The 16,493-nt window shown below is 35.3% G+C and overlaps 1 protein-coding gene across 1 annotated transcript in view; it reads left to right on the top strand.

Moving 5' to 3' along the window:
- Positions 1–16,493, top strand: part of COL21A1 (collagen type XXI alpha 1 chain) — a 116,265-nt gene that overhangs the window by 39,194 nt on the left and 60,578 nt on the right. The window contains exons 6-10 of the mRNA XM_050893487.1: positions 994–1,167; positions 3,844–3,921; positions 6,276–6,284; positions 7,772–7,855; positions 9,994–10,056. Of these exons, the coding sequence (XP_050749444.1) occupies positions 994–1,167; positions 3,844–3,921; positions 6,276–6,284; positions 7,772–7,855; positions 9,994–10,056 (408 nt within the window). The remainder of the gene's footprint in view (positions 1–993; positions 1,168–3,843; positions 3,922–6,275; positions 6,285–7,771; positions 7,856–9,993; positions 10,057–16,493) is intronic.

Below are 16,493 nucleotides of genomic sequence, written 5' to 3' on the forward strand. Positions count from 1 at the left end.
TTTTACTCAGGAAAATGGAAATGTTATATATTGTGTTCTGTTGTTTATTTTATCTTGTAATGAAAGCCATTGTAAATAAATAAAAACCCAATCTACAAATGAAAATAAAGTAGAAACAGTGGTGCTATCTAAGGGTGTATACTATTAAGTGAAGTAAGCTTAATTTCTGTTTATGTCTACAAAAGATAATAAAGATATATAACATACTGAAAGATGCATGTTTCAGTTTACTCTTATGTATACCAATTTAGTGTGGGATTAATCTCTATTAAATTCAGCTATATAAAAGATAAGCATCTAGTCTAGGCTAGGCTAAAGAGCTAGATTGTTTTTGAAATTAATGGATAGGCTCAAGAAGCAGGCATTTCTTCCCATGTTGAATTTAATTTCTAAGGTAGGTGAGAAAAAACTTCTTTAAAGGTCTCTCTCATTTTCTATTACTTTTAGAACTACGCTATTTGTTTAAACTAAATCTTAAGCTTTAGAAGCCCCAGGTTTTGTGAGATGACGAATGTAACATTTGGTTTATTCATTGCAATATTGTGATTCTTTCTGCCAATTTCTTGTCATCTTTAAGATTTTTTTCATAAGAGATTAAGTAGAAAGACTTTCAAGTACCAATTTGTTTTCACCATGATTTAAGATTTGAAGTGTTTGAGACATTATACCACCACTGAAAAAAAGTCCTCTGGCTTCATATTTTTAGCAAATACATGTTTGAGCATGTTCAAGATCACAGACTGAACAAATCTGTGAGTTATAAAATAATTCTGAAATAGGGATTAACTATTACCAAATATTGTCTTCTCAATTATAATATTACTTGGCAAATGGTTTTTTGCCTGTACAGTTTATGATTTTTTGTATGACAAAATCTGAAACATTGGTCATCTCAACCATTAACAGTAGTTTAAGTGTTGAAATGCAGTTTTAGTGTTATTTAAATTGAAGACATTTTGTTTTAAACAGTTCTGTTTTCTTCACTTTTCTTAGACATTGTTTGATGAAGGCTGGCATCAAATTCGTCTCTTAGTAACAGAAGACTTTGTAACTTTGTATATAGATGACCAAGAAATTGAAACGAAACCATTACATCCTGTTTTAGGTATTTACATTAGTGGCCTAACCCAAATAGGAAAGTATTCTGGAAAGGAGGAAACTGTACAGGTAAGCATATGCTAAAACCACAATTCAGAAATTCTACTGTAGGTTAACATTGCATTGGCACCTTCTATTTTCTTGAACTTACTCTTCTAATTTACACTAGGCTGAAATTTAGTATACAAAATTTTAATAGTTAAGAGGGAACATAAATGGTCAGGACTCAGCACAACTGATATATCCTGTGTGGTGGGTGCTTAATTGGTCTCACTGACTTCAAGGGGCATTTGTTTTTGCTGAAACACAAATTTGATGCAACGTGGTCGCCCGAATTTGGGAAACAGTGTCTCAAGGCAGGGGATTTCCTCAGTGCTTGACACTTGCATATAATTTCCTTCCATCAGTGTATGGGTTATGCTGGTAAAAGAGGGAGAGGACAAAATTTTGATGAAATTTCTTTCTCATCGCTAGCTGTCACGAAAGTACAAGGTGTATCAACTCTGTTTCTGTCATACTACAAATATTCGATACTCAAACTGCCACTGATTCTGCTGTGCTGGCCCCACCCACCCCCCCCGAAAACCCTGTACCGAGGTTCTCTGTTCTGAGGAATGTTAAAGTCCTTTTGCCTTCAGTTCTTTGCAGACACCAAAAAGCTGGTTAAAACTTCAGGCTGTATAGGTGAAGGACATGTAGACCAGTGGTGAAGACTATTATGTTGACAGTGTTCCAGATGTTGGCTAAATAGATTGTTTCCTTATATTTAGAGCAATGTGGTAATGACATTACTAATCAGACTGATAGTAATGGAAACAATACTAAGAAATACTGAATTACATAAGTAGATATTATTTTTAGTTATTTTGAAAGCTATGCTTTTTTTGTACTGTAATTTCACGATCGTTACTGCTCCTATTAATATATACTAATGTGTTTTGTGTCATCTTCATTAACTCTCTTCAGATGTCTTTACTCAGTTACTCCTGAATTTTGTGTATTTGTAGCCAGGCTTCAGTTCTATTATTATCATATTCTAAAAGTGTACATGGAAACTTGGATGATGCACTGTGTGTGTGACTCAGCATTTCTGGTGATAACACTGTCTGTATACTGAAGTACCCTGTTGTGAAAACTACTGAATGTTTGTCACAGGTTTCTGATAGGACTTCAAGCACTTATTGCAAGGAAAGTAGAGATTTCAGAATTGTAATCGTCTCATACATTTTCTCTGTTGGTGCAGGATTATCCCATTTTTATGGTTTTGTGCATTCTAGGATTAGAGGATTGATTGGTTTGTTGCTGTTGTGTCTTGTTTTTTCTCTTAAGTCACTGCAGAAATGGGACTTTTATAGATTCCCAGTAATACAGTTTCTGAGTTAAAGAATGTTGGTAGCAAGACATGTTATCTAAAATAAAAATGAAAACATTTTAGGAATGTCGAATTGTATAAGATCCTCTTCTGATAGTCGACTAGAAGAAAAGTAGAAAATCTGCCTCAGGTTGCAATTTTATATTTCCAGATGATTTCTATAATCTAAAAAAGGTATTTCCTTTCTCCACTTTCTCAGGCTGTGATGCATTCTGCAAAGCATTAACAGTCAAACTTTGCCAGGATATTTCTATTTAAACTATGATTATAGAGAAATATTTTAATGAATCTGCATACTGCCTTTCAGTGAAAAGGTATTTTGAAATCCTTAAAGAAAGAAATCAATTGGAGTTGGATACAAAGTATGATACAATAATCTTCTTCAGAGATTCTTTGGTGAATTTTAACTCTTTCTGTGCTCTGATTCAGATGTTTTCTAGTAATATTTTGAAAGTGTTCTTGATTTAATTAGGATCTTACTGGCTGAAGTGCTTTCCAGTATAGTGATGAAAAACTTGTGTACGTACTTAAGTGTTGTGAATTGTAGACATTTTAAATTTGAAAACACATATTACTAGGCATGGTATTAACAGACTCCATTTTCTGTGCTTTCTTCCTCTGCTAGTCCAATTTACAGTCTATGATTTCAAATAAGTGTAACAGGGCTTTCTTCTCTTTGCAGTCATGATAGTTTATGCTAGAAAAACTGACTTCAGTGGTTTCATTTTTCTGGAGTATAACGACAGAGCAGAATGGCGCAAACTTTTGCTTACCTGGTGCCAGTGTTTTTATCGGTTGCTTTTTAAAGCTTTACGTTATACAGCTAAACTCTAAACCAAATTCTTTCAAGCATCAGGGATGCCTTCTGATGCTTCGCCAAAACTTGCTAATCTTACATTTAGTAGAGACAGGTCAGTGTAGAAACATCTTCCCAGGACTGTTAAGGTAAAAAGAAAAAGGTTGGTTTTGCCTGTGCTGTTGTAACTTGTTTCCCAATGATACTGGCAGCCAGTGTAATTCGTGCTGTGTGTGTTTGGATTTATTGCCAAGGATTAGGGGCGGTGATTTCTATTATTTTACAAAAGAAAATCTTGGATTGATTATTTTTCTTTAAATAATTCTGTTACAGAATGTTTAATTGGTTGCACACATTAATCATTGTGAGTAGCCTGACTAAAAATGTTTCTACACCTTTAATTGATTTTTAACCATAGTGGACACACAGAGCTTCCAGTTTCTCTTGCTTTTTAATATTTTGTTCATTTTTTTAAACTTGTGGATGATATAATTTAAGAAGAGTATAGTTTAAACTAACTTGATGTCAGACTGTTAACAGTTTCTCTAAAAAAAGTCTTTTATGTTTTGAATTATAGTTTGATATACAAAAACTGCGAATCTACTGTGACCCAGAGCAAAATAATCGAGAAACAGCCTGTGAGATCCCGGGATTTGTGAGTATGATAGATGAACTTTTGAGGACTACTTGACATTTTTTACAAACCACTGTTTAAAGCTGACTCAATGAATTCTTAAAATAAGTAATACTACATTGATTCAGCTGGTGCAAACAAATGCTTGTTACCTGCGCAATATCAAGTGACACAGAACTTGTCTGTTTTCAGCCTTATTTTTGCACAAACATATTTTAAAAGTATTTTTAGTTTAGATATTTGATGGTGGAAATTTGACAGCAGTATAGAAGAATCTCAGAATCTTCTGTTACAATTTAAGATTTTAAACATTATAAATTAATAAAACTACTAGGCTACAGCAGTGTAAAATACTTTAAATATTACGTTTTAACTTATCTGATATACTTCTTGCTACTTGTCAGGTCATTTAATCTCTGAAATTTTTGTACATAACCAACAAACCTATATTTTTAAATCACCTTTTCCTATCAGAAGTATCTATGCTGATGTCTGTGTTAAATATCCCATTAACTGAAATATTGCCAAGATTTCATGAAATATATTACGGAAAAGACAAAAATAAAATCCTCTTCCGGATTTTATGATTCATGTACACAATTAGGAAGCTTATGGGAAGCCTTTGACCCTCTCTTTGCCCTCTTACAGTTGATTATACAGTGAAATGTAAAACACGTGCAAACAGATTTGGAAGCCATTCATGACACATAGTTGGAGCCAAATTTTCAAAAGCATTCAGCTCCCATCTCAAAATATAAGCAAGAGATTGTTTTATACGTACAGTTTCCTTCAAAATGTCCTCCTTTGTTTGGTGTTTAAAATAAACTGAGCAAAAGATAATCAGACACCAGTGTCTTACTATGTAAACCCATATTCTTCATGTTGTGATTTGGTTTAGTATTAGGACCATTTTGCCAGTTTGACAATAGAACCTGTGAATCTTCAACATCCAGATATTTTATTTTTTGTCAGACTTGCACAGACCCCCAGATAGTCTCTTTTTCTTCTATTTATTTGGGGCCACTGTGTCTGTTGCAATCAGCACTCTTATTAGGGCTTTTTCAAAACTCACAGCTTTCATTTAAGCAATGAGTAGGTGGCTGGATTATTAGCTGTTCTGAAATCTGTGTGCATCAAGAACTAATGGGCTCAGGAACACTTTTGTAAAGTTAGCTTTAAATCCTGAAGTAAATTTAGTATTTGGCTATTTAACTGCACCACATATCTTTTTGCTCTTTACAAAATAGAAGTAGGATATGAAAAGTAAACAAATGAGAAAAATTTTTGCATAAAGCAAGCAAACATTAAGAAGTCCATCATATCTTGCGTTCTCTGTGATTTGGCAAGAAGTCCAAGCAAAAAGATTGCTTTTTGCCAGTTTAGTTTCACTTGCTGTTGTTGTAAATTAAATTTGGACTTTACCCATGAAATTCTAGACTCCTTCAGAAAGTAAAAATGTTGGGTGATCTCTAAGGAGGAATATGTGGTTTGTGGTTGTATTCTGTCAGAGTGTGGTTGTGTCAGAGCTCCTGAACTAAGCAGGGGCTGTATGTACTAATTACAGCCTGAATTCATCCCCTTTCCCGGAGATACCTAGCCGCATGGTAATTTTAAGCTCTCTCTGTGATCCGTGGAGAAAGATAACCTTCTCTAGAGGTTGCCTAAGATGAAAATTGAATACAGAGGCAGCTGTCTCTCTCCACAGACTGTATATGAAGTCTGTGGTGACTGTGTGCATTAGAAAACTCCTGTCCATGGTGCAGCTAATGGTGGCTACTAAACCATTAAGACAGACAATTTCATGGTTGGTACGCTGAAATATTTGGGGATGGATTGTTCTGTGGTGTTGCAGATATTGGAAAACTCAATTCAATTGATAGCGGAGTCTAATGCAGTCACACAGGAAAGTGAGAAAAAGCCAGCCTTGCCTCTGTGCTGCTGTATGTTTTCCCAGATGCTGGATTCAGGCAGAGATCAGAGATTTTAGAAATATTTTGGTACATTCTCTGACATGAATGAGTAAGCAGAGGATTTTTTTGATGAGAAGTTATTCCTGGCAAAAGGTTTGACCCAAATCTAAACATTTAGTATATAAATATTTACATGGTTCAGTATTAATTCTAGTTTTGTCATTACCTTTTAAAAATTGCTACTAGTAGCTCCTGTTGAAAGACCCTTAAATGAAATGAACTAAAAATTCATTTGCATTGATAGCAACTGCACATAAGTCTGCGAAAGTCTAAAATTTTGAATTATAATTCCTTGACAGTTACAGCCCTAAATTTATGATTGGTTTTGGTTGTGTTTACAAATGAATGGATTTTGCTTATTACAAATATTGCTGTACTCTTAAACTGTGTTTCTTCTTGTTTCAGAATGGAGAGGTAGGCTCAATCCTAAACTGCTCAAACTCAGTTTAAGGTAGTATTTGACTTTATATAAACTTCTTATTATTCTAGGGAATATACACTTTGTTTTGAAAAGTGGACAGAGGTTTGCTAAGCTTAAAAGTGCTGGTTTTCCATTAATTGAACTCTAGTCAACAGACAAATTAAAAATAAATTTTCTGAAGAAACCCACATTTATTAGAATAAATGGCCTGATTTTTTTCCCTGGTTCAATTCAATTGCTCTTATTTGCAGGGCTGAATGCTGTTGTAAAGTGAATGGGGATATGCACAGCCAGGTAGCTGGTACCTGCATTGTGCTAATGGGAGCTTCCTGAAGGGGAGCTTGTTTGAAGGCTTAATATGATAGCTTCCCTAACCATCCTCGTAACTCACTTGGTACCATTGCAAAGGAAACATGGATTTGTGTTTTGATCAATCATTTGACCCTGAGAAAGAATTCAATTCAGAGAACATTGTAAAAAGCCTGCATTATTTTAGAAAATATGAGTAAAATGTTATAGAAAGCGTTTTAGATAATAAATACAAAATCTGCTTTTTTGTATCTTGGGTTCTTAAATTTTTGCCTTCCCATAATTCAGAACTTGCTGGGTGAAAAAGAATTCACTGAATCTAACTTCAGCATATAGATTCAGTACAGATGCACCTAAATTTTGGGTGCCTGACCTTGGGCAAATGGATTTGATCTAGTAGCTCTCCCCTTGCCTGCCTTGTTAAAACACTGAAGTTTCATGTGGTCGCAATGGTGAGAAGTAAATACCTCAAAAAAAAAAATCTCTAGAGGGTGATGTGGTCTGCCAAGGTTTAGTGTTTACCGCTGTTTGTATAGGGAGCATAGTTTGGAGGAGGTCACATAATGACCTTTGGAGGATGGGCTCTCTGGGGCCAGGACTTGTGACTTGTAGGAATCGGTGGTAGCAGCCGTGCCTCACCTTTCCTCAGGTAGCTTCGTAGCTGGGACATGTGCCCAGGAGGCAGGAGACTTGGGCTTTACGTTCTTTTCAGGCTTGCTACACATGATAGCATGCCCATTGGTTGTGGTCATCATGCTATACATAATATTTATTAGATTCTTTTTACAAACTTTAATGAAGTAGTTATATTTGATAATTGATCACACTTCAAATGATGAATATCAGTTAGTTTAGAAGAGTTTTGCATGTTGCCAGGTTTAAAATTATCAAACTGTATGACGAAATATTTGTGGAAAAGCAAATAAAGTTTCAGATATCAGCCCAGTATCAGTACTTAATTTTTTATTTATTTTTCTTCTGGGTAAAATGATGAATTCATGCATACAAAGTAGTTGGAGGGCAATATTCAGGTAAGCAGAAGTTCCAGCTGAACAGAGGAGTGAAAGCCAGGACATATGCAACCTAAGGAAAATCAGCTTCATATAATGTTATGATATGTTTGCTGAATGCTTTTGGCATGTGTATTGATGGCTGATTTCACTCTTGGTAGTGCATGAATGGTCCTAGTGATGTAGGCTCAACACCTGCCCCCTGCATATGCCCACCAGGAAAACAAGGACCTCCAGGCCCCAAAGTAAGTTTCCATTCTGTCTTATTGAGCATACACAATTTTTTTTTCTTTTTTTTTTTTTTTTCCAAATCTTATGTTGGCCAGTCATAGTCAGGCAGATTAAAAAGGTAGGGGACAAGTTCTCCTAGTTCTGGTTTCAGTGCATGAATATAGTGATTAGGATCCTCAAGCCCGCGTTTTGGTGCCATAACTCCCAATAACACAAATGTATCTTTCATTTTTTAAGGAAAATGCTCATGGATGTAAAATTGTGTTTCCTTGCTACTCTTCAGCAGATGATCTTGCACTGTTAATTGAGAATGAAATGGTTTGCTAATAAAAGTCTTTTAATGGAGAGGTTTTTTTCCTTCTTTGTTAAAGAATGGACTAGATGCTTACTGGCAGAGTTCCACCTTAGCTGTTCTGGTGACTTCCCTTCAGTGTTGGTGAAGGATTAAAATGAGAACCAGACTTGAGTCTCAGATGTCTAACATAAAAAAATTCTACTGTCATTATATAAGGGGTTAACAGTCTGCTGCAGCTACCTCAAGTCAAAGGGCTTTTTGCTACAATGGTAGGGGTTTCTAATCAGGGAATTGGAATCCACAAGATGGAGATCATTATTTCATGTAATAGAATTTTTGTGGTCTTTTACCTTTTTTTTTTAATCTTTAGCATATTAGAGAAAAAAGAGAGAGAGAGAAGAAAGTATTTATCATTTAAAAAAAATTGAAAGCCACATCCTGTAAAGTATGAAGGAGTATGGAATGTCAGAATTAGGGTGACCTATACAATTTTATTTAGATCCCTGCTTCATATGCAATCTTTCAGTTGCATTGCAGTATAATATTTGTTTGGGGATAACTGAATAATACAGGTGACAAGGTGGTGCCTAACACAAAAGACTGCAGAAAGAGTGAAAAGGAAGCCAATTTAAGATTGTATAGGTTATCTTAGTTACAGTATTTATTATCTTTTGAATACTGGACTTTGGAACCATATAAATTTAAACTTAATTTGTGTGTTTGTGATATTAATGGAGTACAATAAAATTAATTAAATTAAAAATACAAGTAACTGATATTTTAACCTTTTCAAATTAAAGGCATAAAATTTCATAGTTTAGATAGTACATTTGAAAGCAAATTTATTTTCACTCAAATCTGAAACCTGGACTTCTTAATTTGGACAACAGTAATTCTGGATAACCTATTATTAATTTAGCAAATTATAACTGCTACGCTTTTCTAAAGAGACATTATTCTATATCCTTTCCCATTTAGTTCAGCATTACGTTTCTGTGGTTTATATGTGAAAAGATGTTTTTTCACAGTCACATTGAAAGCTACTTTCCTATTTCTCCCCTAATGTCCTCCCAATTTATAACAGTTCTGCAGTTGTAACTGACCTGCAAGGTGTGTTGATGGTTCAGGCTGAAGAAAGCAGTACCTGCTTAATGCTCCTGTAGAAGTAAAATGTTTTTATAGATCAAGTCTTCCTAGATTTTGCTGGGCTCAAGTCCATTACTAAAATAAACAGAGAACTTTAATAGACTAGAAGGATATATTGAGTAGGAAGTTAAGTTCGTGCTTTCTTACCATGAACATGAAGCCTGGGGAACCGACTTTTCCTTTAACATGGTCATAAAAGAGGTTATCAAAATAATTGCAAAGGCCTTATAAGAAGAAATCGAAAAGAATATCATTTTTAGACAGCAATAAGTGTGTGGCGAGTTTAGTATTTAGCAGGTTTTAATCCTGGCTCCTGCCTTTCCAGTGCTTTTGCTTTAAGAACAGGACTCAGCCAAAGCAGGTGAGAGTTTTCTTCAGAGTAGAACTACTAGATTAACAAGGTTTTAATGAAGATTTTTTCATCTATTTGATGAAAAGTGTTTTTATTTCTGTTGATTAAGATGTTAAAAAGCTTGAAAGCATTTGAGATGGTGGGCCAAACTTGTGCTGTAACTGAGCGTGGGCTCACTTCTCCCAGGGAGGGGGTCACAAGATCAGTTCTTTTTTTGCTGTAGAAATTACTCCTCAATAGCAGGTATCTGGGCTTGCAGCCACTGTTTTGTGGAATGTATTAGGGTTAAGGCTGCTCTGTGCTACATTTTAAAATGCTCTTTCATATCTTTTGTGTGTTAACATATTGCTTCTCCATAGGGTGACCCTGGGCAGCCCGGGAATCATGGTTATCCTGGTCAGCCTGGTCCAGATGGTAAGCCTGTGAGTACTAAAAACTTAGTCATATATTGTAAATGCAAAACTAACAGGAGAAAAAACATGTACCACTGATGTCAGATTTTCAAATTTAGATTATTTTGTCTCCATTCTTTGAAACTGTGAATGTCACCTAGTTGCCATCTGAATGTAACAGTTCCATGAATATGTTAATCATAGTATTTTTGTTTCAAGCTAAAATACTGTAAATATGATAGCATGAGTTAGGCACTGTTGTAAAGCAGAGAACAGGCTATGAGTGCTCCTGTTGGTCTTTGCATCAGTTTGCAGCAGTTAAGTTATCACCTTCTGACCTTCAATCTTTACTGCTTAAGAATGTTTGCATTAGAAAGCACTTTAGGGCAGCTAAAATCCTATCTATTTTGTTTTAGGGATTGCTTCTCATGTTAAAGCTTGGTTCATTTAATTTCTTTTTAGGCTGCCTCAAGTAGTCTATCAAAATATGTAGATATGCATATACAATGTTAAAAGTATATATATTTTGCAGTTCTAAATATTATGTGTTAAAACATACATCATAAAAATACCTGTATTTTTCTCTTATCCTAGATTTTACTTTTTAAGCTGGCATTCCGTTAGTATGGATGGTAAAGACTGGAAGAAAGTAGATGAATAACATATGTCCCTAAAATAAAAACGACACATTTGGCAATGGCTCGTCTGGTCTTCATGGTTAACATTTTTTATTGTAATAAAATTGTAATAAAAGTACATAAATATATAAAAATAGCCTAAGGTTTCATTAAAAAATATATTAGATCTCTGAATCTAATTGGAAGCCTCTAAGATGTTGACAGCCAAGCTTCTCTGTTGAGGAAGGTTTTGTTAACAGCCTGCAGTCTCTGTATCACCAAAGTGGTGGTGTGCATGTGCCTCTGGTGTGTTAAGAGAAGGCAGGCCAAAACCTGGGAGACTTGACCACCCATGTTTCTTTCTAAGAATGTGGCCTCTGATGTTGCTTACTATTCATTAGAAGCGATTTTATTTATATTTTTTAAAAAAAAAAAAAAAGGTAAAAGACAGTTAGGAGCATTAAAAATAATTTGCTTCTGAAAAGAGGATAATTTCTCTGCTTGGATACCAAAAGCAGGAAAAGAAAAGTGCATGCACGTACTAGAAATTGTTAATTCATTGTAGCTTTTCATTCTTAATGTGAGGACTAAATTTTATGGTTAAGTCCTTAGGTTGTAGTGTTATTTTGAAATCTCCATGGTGAAGTAGAAGAGAAGGTAAGCATCATGTCTTGAAATGCACAGAAAATACTATTAGGGAGGAGTCCCAAATACTGTTGAGAATAAAAATATAAGAAGATGTCCCAAAACATTAGAAAATATAGGTGGATGAGTGCAGAGAAGACAAAATCATTTATGAAAGAAACATTGGATTATGGACTGGGGAACTAATAGTCTATGGGTTTGGTTGAGACTTAGAAGGGATATTAAGTTATTTTGGGCCATTTTGGTCCACAATTGACAAACTAGAGAGACTTCAGAGAAGAGCAACAAAGGGCTGGATTGGACCTTTCAACTTCACTCTTCTAGTAATTTTTCTGTCCTGTGGAAAGATTCATGAGGATATTGTAACTAATCACAAGTCTTTCCCATATCTGCCCTTGCTTATCAATTTTAGTACCTCTAGCATGTTATTCCTACTGAAAAGGTACTACCCACCAACTGACAGCTTCATGAAAACACCTAACATTCTATTTTTGTTAAGAATATTTAATACTAGTAATACATTTCCTTTCTATGTCAGCTAAAGATGGAAACAGTGAGATTGATACTTACTAGGAAGTGTGTATGCTATAAGGGTAATAAATATTACCAGTTACAAAGAGAAAGCTCCATGCTACGCATTATAAAATGTTCACATTTCTCCTATTTTGTTGCTTAGCTACGTGTTGGCCTTTTCTTAGGGATAGCAGCTGGTTCATTTAACTGTGGTGATTCCTTTTGGAAGCAGAGTTAGTTTGATAGGAAAAAAATAGGCACTGAAACCAGGAAATGCAATTGTTTCTAAAAACTGAAAATTCCTCTGTTCTAAAATACGGGACTTGGTATATTGAAACCTGGCCATGGTAGCCCTGATGGCCCAGGCGAGCAGTAAGTACATGAATTTTTCAGTAGTTCCACAAGCAAAGATCCTAATTTTTCCTGTGATATAAAAATATTTTTGTACTTTTGCTTTTGTCTTAAACAGCTTTTGATAGCTATTTTCTTCAAAGTTTTTTGGAACTAGAAATAGAGAAAACAATCTGAATTGAAATTGTCAGTACTATAAAATACTACATTTTGGTTCCAGACAATCATGAAAATACAAGTTTTAAAATAGGAATGGGTGGAATCTGAGCTGGGGAAGTGTGATCTAATTAGAATAACTTTTCAGTTGACTATTGATGGTGCTTAAGCTTCTGAAGATCAGTCCTGTTCTCCTATACAAAGACAGGTATACAAACTGTCTCAACCTGGAGTTGCGTGGGAGAAGGTGTCCATCACAGTTTGACCATGCTGATTGCTAGAAGTAGACTTGCAGTATGGATAAGCATAGCAGAGCTGTCTTTAATCCAGCTAACTCTGATATTTTGAAAAATAAAGTGATATTGTGTAAGCTTTATTGAAGCCAGAACGGTCTGGATATTGATAGGGAACTGTCAGTTTCTATTCTCTCTTTTAAAAAATAGATTAAGACTTTATTTCTGGAGTGTCCAGTCAGCTGCAACAGTATTGTTTTAGAAACAATTTGTTACGACTTTTTCATACTTTTATTAACATGTTTCCACTTCCATGCTATGTATCTTCCCACAAACACTGAAATTTGTAACAATGTGAATCATGAAGGAGAAATAAATTGATACTGTAGTGTTTCTGTAACTTTGTAATCTGGCAGTTACAGCTTTTTTCCTGAGAGTGAGTCATAATGTGCATAGATGGGCATTCTCTGAATGTAAAAAAGATTAACAAAAGTATCTCAGACAATTAGAAGAGAATCAAAAAGCCCTGCTAAAGGAGAAATGTTACCATTTTGCTGAATTGAAGTTCGTATGCTATTTGAAGTGCTTACAGTTAAATCCTATGGCTTTATTAACTGACTCATTTTTTTTGAGATATCAGCTGTAGCTTTTTGCACTTGTTCTTTGTAAGGAATAATTGCAAACCTATTAGATCATCTGCAGCTCTGGCCAGTACATTATTGTTCCTTACAGTAGATTCTTGAGTGCTTTCCAGGCTAGCTTTTAGCCATGAATGATGGGAGACCCTTTAGATACACTGTGCAGGAAAACAGATTCCTCTCTCTGTCTTTTTCTTTCTGTTTTACTTATTTATTTGCTAATATGACTTGCACGTTTTCTGTGCTGTCAGTGATTTTCCTTGTTTGAGATAACTTTGTTCATAAGAATCTTTTCAGCTGTATCCCCTGGGGAGCTGCGAAAACCAAGCTCTTAATTCAGACAGCACAATAGACTTACAGGTAGTTGTGTAGTCAATGTTGTTTAATCAAATGGCCTTTGCATGAAAAGCTTTTCCTGGAAAGTCAGTCTTTTCTGTTCCCAAACACATTTTTATGTTCTTCTCTAAAGTTATTCCAGTTTGCCTATCTGGTATTCATTTTCTTGGAACAGTATAATTGGTCAACAAAATGTTTCTTCCTCTGAGAAAGGTTTTAGGCATGCATTTATATTACTGTATGTAACTGATTTTTAAAGTAAAACACCAAAGAAAATTTAGTCTATTGTTTGTGGGCTGGCTAGATTGTTGTAATACTTAAAGTTAGTTTTAGTCCAGAAAAATTAAAAACAATTCCCATGTATATCTTCAATGTTACCAGAAAATAATTGTTCACCTGGTGTTACCCAGTAAAATTGTTTGCTGTAGTACTTGGGGAAGTGAACATAAACATGACTCATTTTCAGTCATTCTTTAATTGTTTTTTAAATAGTTTTATTTGTAGGTTCTTTGTTTTTTCCCTTTAATTGCCACCTCTGTTTATTTTCCATACTCTGATACATACAGAAAAGATCAATTGAAGTAACTGGAGAAAAGCACAAAAGTGAGAAGCATAATAAGTAATGAAAATAAATTTTTTTCAATCAAAAATGTCACTTGGGACCTGAAATAATTAAATTGTCTTGTCAGGAGAAATAGCACTGGTAAATAAGCACAAGGGTAAAAATAGTATTTGAATCTCAACTGTAACTCATTTTAATGGACAATATTCATCAGAAAGAAGCAGCTGGAGTGGTTGCTGGCCCTGAGAACAGTCAGCAGCCTGACTATGCGGTCACAAAGCCATTTTTTATTCCGAAGGATACTTTATATGTACTGAGGAAAACCTCAAGTTAAGGGGAAAAATAAATGAACAGAGTCTATGCAGTGATCACTTGTGGTTAATAGAGGTGATAGTTTATTGGTCTGCTGAAAGAAATGGAAAAATACACCTATTGTCAATTTTGAAGTTTGAACCATGCAGCTGGCAAATCTGGACAGTTTTCCAGTATTCCATCTAGTTTCATTTGTGAAAGTTTGGAACTATTTGCCTTGTCTTTACAGTGTCCACAAGCAATAAGCAGTTTAAAGGTGACACTGACTTTACTGATATACCCACATACAGAGTTCATGAGATATCAAAAGCCTCACATAATAAGTAATTTCTGATCATTCTAATATTTCTTTTTAAAAAACTATAGAACATTATTACAGCTGTACTACCTAGAGTTTAATAATACTTGGTGACCAACTGAAGGCCGAATCTTTTATGATGAACTTAGTAAAACGGCAATGGCCAACTATTTCAACAGTACTTTTGGAATAAAAATGGGCAATAGTTTCATGTATACATAGGATTACCTGTGCTATTGGATGGTTTGCCTGGAGATTTAAGTTGATATAAACTGTGCAGCTACTTTTCTCAGGAAACTTTCACAGACATAGTTGATAATTCAGCTGTAAAATGCTGCTCTCAATTCCAGAAAAATACATATTCTTTAGTAACACTGTGACCTTGTTATTCTTAGAGGAAATATGTTTACTCCATTCTGACTAATACTGTCATGTAATGGCTTCACTGAGACCTACCACTTTGAAATCAGGGCGATGCCTGATGCTGACTTGTCTTGCATACAGCTATACATTTCAGACAAAAGACCATATGACTATCTTCAGCAGTGGCCAAGGGCAGATGGTAAGGATGAACATCTAAGCAGTGAGCAGGAAGTTATACTCCCTTGGTACATCATCCCATCTCCCAGAAGTCTGAAGCTCGGGAACTTTTTTAGCTGGATTTATGACCTTTTATTTAATAACCTTGATGGATTTTTTCTTTCCTCTGTGGTATTTTGAGCCCAGAACATCATGCTCAGGTAAAATATCCTGCTAGCGGCTCTGAGCTATGAAAGCCTTGGCAGATGATGGAGCAGCCAATGGAAGTAATCAAATGGAGAAAGAATTAAATAAACCAAAACAAAGCAGAAAAAGGCAACAGACAAGGCAATGAAAACTCTTTTCTGTACTTTTCCCATAATGATGTTCACGTAGTTACAAATCTTTGATCAGGAGTCACCGCAAATTTATGTTGGAGGGTAAAAGCTGCATTTAGTTACCTGTGTGATCTAATGCTGGATCTGCCCTTCATTTTCGTGTTCTGGTATGTGTAGACAGAGGGGCTTCACTGCAGAGACAGTTCTGGGAGCCAGCAGAAGCAGATGCCACGAGAAGTCCTTCTACAGGGCCGTGCTATTTAACAGAGGGAGGAGAGAGGAGATGACAGTTGTTCTGAGCTCCTGAGTTACCACTGCTTAAGAAAGTCCCAGAGAAAGGAGTAAGGCACAGGCTCCAAACAGACCTGCAGGAGAGGACCACCTGACTGACCCACATGTCCAAAGGGGCAGGAAAAAGAGAAGCAGTAGGCAGATGAGTACAGGCATAGTGAGGTGTTAGAGAGGGTTGTTTGGGGGCAGGATGGGGAAAAAAGCTCCTTGAGAAAAGGAGGAGGAAGGACCTGAGGCAAAAACATTAGATGATAAACAACTTCTCAGAGAAAGGCTAAAACGCTTAATTCAAATACATCAAGTACTTTCTAACATTTCTGTTGCCTCGCAGGATTTTAGTTACTGATATTGCCAGTGAGGGAGAAGGTCATAGCATGACTGTAAATTTGAGTGTAGGCGTGGATACATGTATGAATAGCTATAAGAATTTCTGTCCTTTAAGACGAAATGTATTTTATGGAAAGGATTTGAAAACTTCTGTAACTATATAATTATATAATAATTATCTAATGCTTTAGATAATTGTGCTTTAAATGTACTAAAGATTTTCCGCAAGAGACTTCCACAAGAGGTCCGCAGACCTCTCTGTCAGGATGTTTTCCTAATTCCAAGTTAAAGTTTTCTTTTGCAGTTGAATTCCATTATGCTTAGTTACTTC

Source organism: Gymnogyps californianus, chromosome 3, assembly GCF_018139145.2.
Source record: "Gymnogyps californianus isolate 813 chromosome 3, ASM1813914v2, whole genome shotgun sequence".
Classification (NCBI taxonomy): Eukaryota; Metazoa; Chordata; class Aves; order Accipitriformes; family Cathartidae; genus Gymnogyps; species Gymnogyps californianus.